The sequence below is a fragment of the Lemur catta genome, chromosome 8 (assembly GCF_020740605.2).
Source record: "Lemur catta isolate mLemCat1 chromosome 8, mLemCat1.pri, whole genome shotgun sequence".
Lineage (NCBI taxonomy): Eukaryota > Metazoa > Chordata > Mammalia > Primates > Lemuridae > Lemur > Lemur catta.
Genome location: NC_059135.1, coordinates 84,532,574 through 84,541,728, shown reverse-complemented (window position 1 = coordinate 84,541,728; position 9,155 = coordinate 84,532,574). Strand labels below are relative to the sequence as shown.

General features: G+C 40.8%; 1 protein-coding gene across 1 annotated transcript in view; it reads left to right on the top strand.

The window, feature by feature from the left end:
- The first annotated feature begins 328 nt into the window (after positions 1–328).
- Positions 329–9,155, top strand: part of UBXN4 (UBX domain protein 4) — a 38,080-nt gene continuing 29,253 nt past the window's right edge. Inside the window, exons 1-2 of the mRNA XM_045559271.1 lie at positions 329–673; positions 8,253–8,355. Of these exons, the coding sequence (XP_045415227.1) occupies positions 592–673; positions 8,253–8,355 (185 nt within the window). The 5' untranslated portion in view covers positions 329–591. The remainder of the gene's footprint in view (positions 674–8,252; positions 8,356–9,155) is intronic.

Below are 9,155 nucleotides of genomic sequence, written 5' to 3'. Positions count from 1 at the left end.
GTTGGGCTGATAAATTCAATAGCAATCAAAGGCTTGGTGTAAATCCCTACAAAGCCCATTGGTTCCGTATAGGGACGATTTCCTCCACATTTAAGGTCTCAGTGAGGCGGAGACTAGGATATCCCGGTCAGAGAGTGACGCTTCCCTTCCTCCCGCGCAGTGGCTCTCACTACGGTCCCCTGTCGCGGTGCCTCGGAAACTATGGAGGCGAACGAATCTAAGAAGACTACATTTCCCGTCATGCCTCACTGCAGGCGCTGCCGACGTGCCGTAGCGGTTAGTCATGCTTCCCACTGCCTCCTTCCGCTTCCTGGACAACGAGGCCTTGGGCCTGGCGGGCGCGCGCACGCACCGACTTGCCAACGAGAGAGGGCACCGGGGCGCTGAACCCACAGCGACGCGTGGCGTCACGTGACGTTGAGTGCTAGCGCGCGGCGCGTGGGGCCGCTGACGCGCGTGCGCGCTTGTGCGGAGCCGGGGGCGGGGGCCAGACCAGCCCGGGCTGCGGCGCCCGACGAAGACGAAGGGCGGGGCCGGCTCCGGGACCGCGGTTGCTACACACCTAGCGAGCGCCTGGGCCCGACGGGAGCGATGCTGTGGTTCCAGGGCGCCATTCCGACCGCCATCGCGACGGCCAAGAGGAGCGGCGCGGTCTTCGTGGTGTTTGTGGCAGGTGAAGGGAGCAGAGGCCCGAGACGCGGCCAGGACGCCCCCCGCCCCCCGGCCTACCTCTGTCCTCTTGTATACCTCAGCGTCTGCCCTCCCCGAGACGCAGGCGTCTCTCGGCTCACACAGCCGGGCTGCCCTTAGTACCCTGCGTCCCGGGGACAGCTGCCACCGTTCCGCCAAATCCCCTAGGGGAGTCGTGTTGCCCCTCACCGCCCAGCTCCTTGAGGCCCCAGGCGCCGCCAGCCTTTCCTCTGTGCACCCATAGGCCCGGACTGCCTGCCCGTGGCTTCCCAGCGTCTCCCCAGTCCCTTTGGGGTACAGCGGGCCTGGCCCCCGCCGCCCGCTTCTCCCGGCACCCAGGCTGGGGGCGCTGAGCCCCGCCGACACTTCCCGCACCGGGACGCGGCGAGCAGGCCCCGCCGGCCCCGCCAGACCCCGCCGAGCCGCGCACCTGCTCACCTGAGGACTTGGCGCGGACAGACGCCCCACAGCCCTCTCCCCGGGCCCCCTCTCGGTCCCCGAGAGCACCCCTCCTCCAGGTGCTCTAACGTCCTTTTAGTTACCAACATTTACGTGCGGGTAGGAACGGGCCATTGGGCAAGCAGTTGGCTTGTAATTAGTTGTGGACTGTCAGGAAGAAAGCTGTGTCATCGATAAGCAACAAAGAGAAACCACCTGATGTTCACGGTTACTGCTGTTAGTACGTTTCTGAAACGTTAACTTTTGTCAGTTTTTAAACGACAGCCTTGGGAGGGAGTCTAATTTGAAATAATTGCTTTGTTGCAGATTGATTGTTTTAAACCACTAGTTTAAAGGAAGTAAACGTTCAGCTCTTGGTTCTTTGGTTTGTAGTTTTCCTAGACTAAAATCTACATATTTCGAGAACGTGTACTCATTTATATTGCTCTGGCTTGTTTTGCTCCATGTTCTCCTGTTTTATTACTGAGATCTTGTAGATTTCTGCCTCTTTGGTTGTGCTCATTCTTATTGCGTGGACCAAATCAATATTTGTGGTTCCTCTCAATTTGAGGTGTATTTGTTCAACTATTTGTGTTTCGTAACGGTTTACTCATGATTGCTTCACGTGTTTTGATCCCTCTATAACTTTATGCACTGCAGTGAAGAATGAATGGCTGAAACGTAAATTTCATTTAGTATTAAATTTGGAGTTGTTTTGTTATGCTAAATTTTTAGCTTAGTGCTGTTTATTAGAAGAGCTTGATAGTTTGATTCTGTTATGCTATTTTGGGGTTATATTAACATTACATAAAGAAATTACTACTGTAATCCTGTAAGGAAAAAGTGACTTAAAAATGAAAGGAAAATTAAATGACGCTGTACTTATTAAGAGTACAGTAATAGGTTTATGAAATTTTAAATTGTGTTTTTCACCTAAAATCTCAGTTGATCCTTGTGCTAGGTAGAGCAAGTTTTATATCCCCATTTTATAGAATTTAGGTCTGTAGTCATCAAGTGACTTTGCACTAAGGTCACAAAAAGGATTTACATCTTAGTCAAATTTTTAGCAGCTTCGAAAAAAAGCTGCTTTGTTTCTTGAGGAAAAAAACTGAATTATTGTAGGCTGTTTATATGGTGACTTAAATTGGTGTGGAAATCTAGGACTATGTTAGTCATGTTTTTAAACAAAAACCACAATTGATTGAGCCCAGACATTCCTAGAAGTCACTCTAGAGATAATCAGTTAATTTGACAGAAGAAATACTAGATTTTATTAACAAATATTTGGAAACATTTGTAAACTCTAGTGCAAATTATTCAAATAGTCAATAAAGTTACGGGTTTTGTACTTGAGGGGTTTGTGTGTATGCATTCTTCAATTAACTTTTTGCTGATGAGCGCGTATTACATGTATTTAGAATGTTAATGACTCGTGAATGTTTGTAGGAAGATTTAGCAATCTCACAAAGGAGTCTTTTTGTCCTTTGGCCTGTTCCAAAATACAGTTAGCTTTTCTAGAGTTTTAGCCAGTTAATCTCTAAGACTAAGTAGGATTAGTGTCACTCTAGGAAAATGTAGATACTGGACTCATAAAACTGCAACACTTGGAGATTGCTTAGAGTTTTGTTCCTAACTGAAGAATATAGCCAGAACTCATGATTTTTCTCAGATCTGAGACCTCAACAATAATAGACCAACTCAATGGAAAGTTTAAAAGGTATCTTCGTAACTGGAAGCTACAATTAAAACTTGCTCTACCTAGTGCAAGGATCATCTGAGATTTTAGGTGAAAAACACAATTTAAAAGTTACTGGAGTAGACTTGGGTACTCTTTGGTTCATAGAACTATTCAAGTGGGAAACATTTTAGGAAAATTTTCTTTATTTAGTGAAATTTTCATCGATGAATTAAAGAATATCATAGAGTTGATTTTAGCAGACTGGAGAGATGACTACTACCTCAGCCAACAAATTAACAAGGATTTTCAAAGTATTGCAGCTGTGCAAATTGAAAGATGTGAAGCTGAAAATGATTTTGATTTTATTCTTGGGAAGGAAGAATAATGTGACAAGGAGTCTAAAGTAAAGGTATCTGTTCACTGACTGGTGTTGCTAGGTAGGCTAAAATTTGTTGACAGACATCATTTACTGCCTTTTTTGGTTAGTGGAAGACCACAAAAGCCTTTAGGTTTTGAGCAGTTGAGATTGTTTTAGATTGGAAGGGCTGGCTGTACGAGGGTCTACAACTGTTTGCTTCAGAGTTTGTGCTGTTCTCTTTAAGTGCCTTCACTTTGGGTACTGCTGATACCACCAAGGATACAGTGTTTTCTCGTGAAATCTTAGGCCCACTTAACTTCATAGCATAGTTGATAATTTGACTAAAAATAAGAAGCCAAACATACTGAAATTAGCAATTAATAATAATCACAGTAGTATTTAAGAAAGCTCTCGTTGAGTTGAGTAATTACATTCATCTTTGCACTGCTCCTGGTCAAGAAGCTGCTGCTGCCACTAGGCTGAGTCTTGGACAGACACTGCCAGTGGGGAGGAGACATTTGGGACCTTAACTACATGGTACAGTACAGGTGAGAGAGTGAAAAGCACCAGCCTCACAAGAAGCAGATTTATATTTCCAGCTACCTAGCATGACATTCCCATTTGAGTACTCATGGATTGTCAAGCCTAAAGTATATTTATTGCCTAAACCTGTTTTTTCCTTCAGTGTTCTACATCTAAGTAAGTGGCATACCATACATCCAGTTGGATAAACCCTAAGTGTGGGAGTCATCTTTGACTCTTCTTAACTCCTCCTTCTCATCTGTGTCCTGTTCCCGATTGTTCATGATACTCCCAATCACAGAGGCCTTTCCCAACATGCATATTTGCCCTGCTTGGTGAACTCTTCTGGCTCTTGACGTGGCTCAGCTCTTTAACCTCAGAGAGGGCTTCTCTGACTCTCTTTATATAAAGAAGTCTCTTGTTATTTTCTCTCATAGTGTTTTTCATAGTATTTATTACTATAATTATAGTTGTCTATTTATTTAAAATTTTCTTTGTATTGTTAGATTTTAAGCTCTGTTGAGGGCAATGTCTCATTTGTTTTGTACTGAATATATAGCCCAATGCCTGGAACAAAGTAAATGTGAAATAGTGAATGAAAGAATGAATGATAAGGATTTTTCTTCATGGCTTTCTCTGAGAAGTGTTTGTAGTAAGAATGTCCCCATATAGCTATTTTCTAGGTTAATAGTTGAGTCGTTTATTCGGAATCTTACATCTTTCTTCACCCAATGGTCTCTGAAGATGCATTCAGAACGATCTCACTTGCAAATAGTAATTTTTCCTCATTCTCCATCTTCAACATCTGGGAGTCTGCTAATGGGACATTGTTTTTGGTCTTGGTCTATGGATGCATTCTATTAATAGTCCCTGTTTACTTTTCCATGGCCAAATTTTTCAAACTCCTATTTTCTGGTATTCCTGGATCTCATCTCACACAAAATATATTCAAATATACAGCATTAGAGTCAAGTATTACAGGTATGACAAGATACTTAGCTACTAGACGTTTAACTATTCATTCCACAAAGTACTTACTGAGTGCCTATTAGATGTGAGGTTCTTTTGTAGGGATTTGAGTCTTATAAGTAAATAAAATGAAAAACAATCCTTGCCCTCATGGAACCTTCATTCTAGTTGGGGAATACAGATAATAAACAGTAAACATAACTAAAACACATACTATATTAGAAAGTAATAAGTATTACAGAAAAAGGAACAGGAGATAAGGGGCCTTTGTAATGACCTTAAAAGTGGGTGATTAGTGAGGGGTTTTTTGAGAAGGTGATATTTAAGCAAAGATTTAAGGTAGTTAATGGTTAACCATGTTGATGGGGGAGGGAGGGGAGGAAGAACGTTCCAGGCAGAGGAAACAACTAGTACAAAGACCTTAAAACTTGAGTGTCTTTCATAGTTGAGAATAGAAAAGGAATAGCAAGCAGGTAAATGAGGTCACAGAAGTAACTGGAAGCCTGATGTGTGGAACCTTGTGGGCCCTTACGAGGACTTAGGCTTTAACTTTGAGGAGAATGGCGAGCTATCATTGTATGATTTTGAGCAGAGGGTTGATGTGATCTTTCTTTTTAAAGAAAGTTGCTGAGTTAAGGATAGACTTAGCAGGGAGATGAATTAGGAGGCTATTGTAATCATCTGGGTGAGATGTGGTAGCCTGGATCACTGTGGTAGCAGTGGAAGTGGTAAGAAATAGTTACATTCTATATATATTTTGGCAATAGAGTCAACTGAAATAAAGGATAACTAAGGTGTTTGGCCTGAGAACTGAAAGGATGATGTTACCATAAACAGATAACTGAGATGGGGAAGGCTAAGGGTAGATTAAATTGGAGAAGGAGGGTGTATCCTGGAAGAAAGCAGCTTACAAAAGAGTAGGTAGCCTGCCATGCTGACTCATTCCTGTAATTCCAGCACTTTGAGCTCCCACATATGAGTAAGAACATGTGATATTTGTCTTTCTGTGCTTGGCTTATTTCATGTAACATAATGGCCTCCAGTTCCATCCATCCTGGTGCAAGTAACAGGATTTCGTTTTTTTTTTTGTTTGTTTGTTTGTTTGTTTTGAGACAGAGTCTCACTTTGTTGCCCCGGCTAGAGTGAGTGCTGTGGCGTCAGCCTAGCTCACAGCAACCTCAAACTCCTGGGCTTAAGCGATCCTACTGCCTCAGCCTCCCGAGTAGCTGGGACTACAGGCATGCGCCACCATGCCCGGCTGATTTTTTCTATATATATTTTTAGTTGTCCAGATAATTTTTATTTCTATTTTTAGTAGAGACTGAGTCTCACTCAGGCTGGTCTCGAACTCCTGACTTTAAGCGATCCACCCGCCTCGGCCTCCCAGAGGGCTAGGATTACAGGCGTGAGCCACCGCGCCCGGCCCAGGATTTCGTTTTTTATGGCCTGAATAATATTCCATTATATATATGCAGACACACTACATTTTCTTTATCTATTCATCTGTTGATGGGCACTTAGGTTGATTCCATATTTTGGCTATTGTGAATAGTGCTGCAGTAAACATGGGAGTACAGATGCTGTTTGATATATTGATTTCTTTTGGACATATGCCCAGTAGTGGAATTGCTGGATCACATAGAAGTTCTATTTTTAGTGCTTTGAGGAACCTCCATTCTGTTCTCCATAGTGGCTGTACTAATTTAACATTCCCACTAACTGTATACAAGGGTTCCCCTTTCTCCACATCCTCTCTAGCATCTGTTATTCCCTCTCTTTTTTAAAATTTATTTTTTTGAGACAGTGTCTCGCTCTGTTGCTTGGGCTAGGGTGCAGTGGCATCATCATAGCTCACTGCAACCTCAAATTCCTGGGCTCAAGCAGTCCTCCTGCCTCGGCCTCCTGAGGGTGCTAGGATTACAGGTGTGAGCCATTGCACCAGGCCTATTCCCTGTCATTTTGATACAAGCCATTTTAACTAGGGTGAGGTGATACTGAATTGTGGTTTTGAATCGTATTTCTCCAGTGATTAGTGATGTTGAACATTTTTCCATTTGGCCATTTGTATGTCGTCTTTTGAGAAATGTCTGTTCAGATCTTTTGCCCATTTTTTTAATCAGATTATTTTGTTCTGTTGTTTGAGCTCCTTAAATAACATATGCTGGGTTTTAATTCCTTGTCAGATTGATAGTTTGCAAATATTTTCTCCTATTCTGTAGGTTGCCTCTTGACTTTGCTAATTGTTTCTTTTGCTGTGCAGAAGATTTTTAGCTTAACATAATTTCAGTTGTCTATTTCTGCTTTCATCGATTGTGCTTTTGAAGTCTACCCCTAAGTTCTTTGCTCCCATTAATATCCTGAAGCATTTCCCCAATGTTTTCTTACAGTAGTTTCATAGTTTCAGGTTTTAGATTTAAGTCTTTAATCTATCTTGATTTGATTTTTGTGTACGGTGAGAGATGGGGGTCTAGTTTCATTCTGCTGCATGTAGTTACCCAGTTTTCCCAGCACCGTTAATTGAAAAGACTGTCCCTTCCCCATTGTATGTTCTTGGTGCCTTTGTCAAAGATGTGTTGGTTGTAAACACATGGATTTATATCTGGATTCTCTTTCTGTTTCCATTGGTCTATGTGTCTGTTTTAATGCTAGTATCATGCTGTTTAGGTTACTATAGCTTTGTAGTAAATTTTGAAGTCAGGTAGTGTGATGCCTCCACCTGTAAACATTTTTTTAAATCTGTAAATTGGCAAAGATTGCTCACCTTTGAGAAAGTACTCAGCTCTGCTAACCTCAGGTATTTTTCAGTGACTTACCATTAAGTTTCTCTCTGTTCACCAATACGTGGTTATGCCGAAGTCTAGATGTTATAGGTCTAAACTTGAAACAATTTCTTGATAGGTATAACTTTTAAAACATTTTTTTGGTTTGGTATAATTACAGTATATTAAATGAACAGCCTGATGAATTTTTACATATGAATACACCTGTGTATCTGTTATCCAGATCAAGATACAGAACACTTTCAGCACTGCAAAAGGCTCCCTCATACTCTTTTCCAGTCAGTAGTACCTGCCTACTCCATTAAGGTAGCCACTGTACTGAATTCTATCACCATAGATTGGTTTTGGATCATTTTATAATTAGCATACCTATAGTAAAAGGCAAGTCCAAAACTGCAAACAGAATTATACCTGCTTTTTTCTACCTTAAAGGAATTTTGGAGAATAAATATTGTGATGTGGAGATGTTGAATTCAACAGAAAGGTTCTACATAAAGAAAGGGCATTATAGTTTTATTTTCTAAAATCATATGTACAAAAGACAAAATAGGCACAGCATATTTCTTTCCATGACTTACTATTGTGATACTATTTACATCATTTTCTTTTAAAAAATACTTTATATCACCTAAATAGCAGTACATGTAGTTTGTTTTCATTGTCATACTTTTCATGTTACAGAAAATTCAGTTGTCATATTAGGTAGGAAATAATATTTGTAAGATATTTTATTTGAAGTTCCAGTTTTCCAGGGAAAAGAATTTGCAACCAGCAGATCTTGGCCTTACGTTATAAAAATTCTTGAAATGTTTTACAGGTGATGATGAGCAGTCTACACAGATGGCTGCAAGTTGGGAAGATGAGAAAGTGACAGAAGCATCTTCAAACAGTTTTGTTGCTATTAAAATTGATACTGAAAGGTTTGCTTATATGTTAATATTTCCTTTTTTATTTTATAATTATGATCTTTAGTTGTGATTTATGGTGATACTCTTGAACTATAAAAATGTTAATGTAATATTTTTTGCTAAGGATATTGGGAATTTAAATTCTGACTGTCATTTTCCAAATTCATCATTATGTCTTGCTGAAAAAATTTCAAGTTTTCCTAGTCCACCAAGCAGCTTCATGACATGTACTAGGAATGCAAAGAGAACTATTATCTTCAGCTTCCATGAACTTGGGAGCAACTGTAAATTATACATTGAATATCTCTGAAAGGTCGACCTTTTTCGAATCCTAGTTTTATGAATGGAGCCATTTAGTTCAATAGGAATAAGGACATTTATAGGTTTCTCATCATACCTGATATTGATCAGTCTGTTACATTAGTTTCTCTATTCCTCCTCCCCACTTGTTAACAAAAAATGTTGTCACAGGAAATTTCAAACATATAAGAAAGTAGCTGAATAGTGGAATGAACCCCATGTACTTGTCAGCTAGCTTTGATAATTAAGTCATGGTCAGTCTTATTTCATCTATACCCCCACCCATGTCCACTCATTCCATATAATTTTGAAACAAATCATAGTCATCATATCACCAAGTAGTGTTCAGATTTTCAGTTGTCTCATCAAAATCACAGTTTTATTAATTTAATTTTTAGCAGTTTTTTAAATTCAGGATTGTTCAAGATCCACACATTGTGATGTATTGATCTCTCTCAAGTCTTTTATTCCTGCGGTCCCCAACCCCTGGGCTGTAGACCGGTACTGGTTGG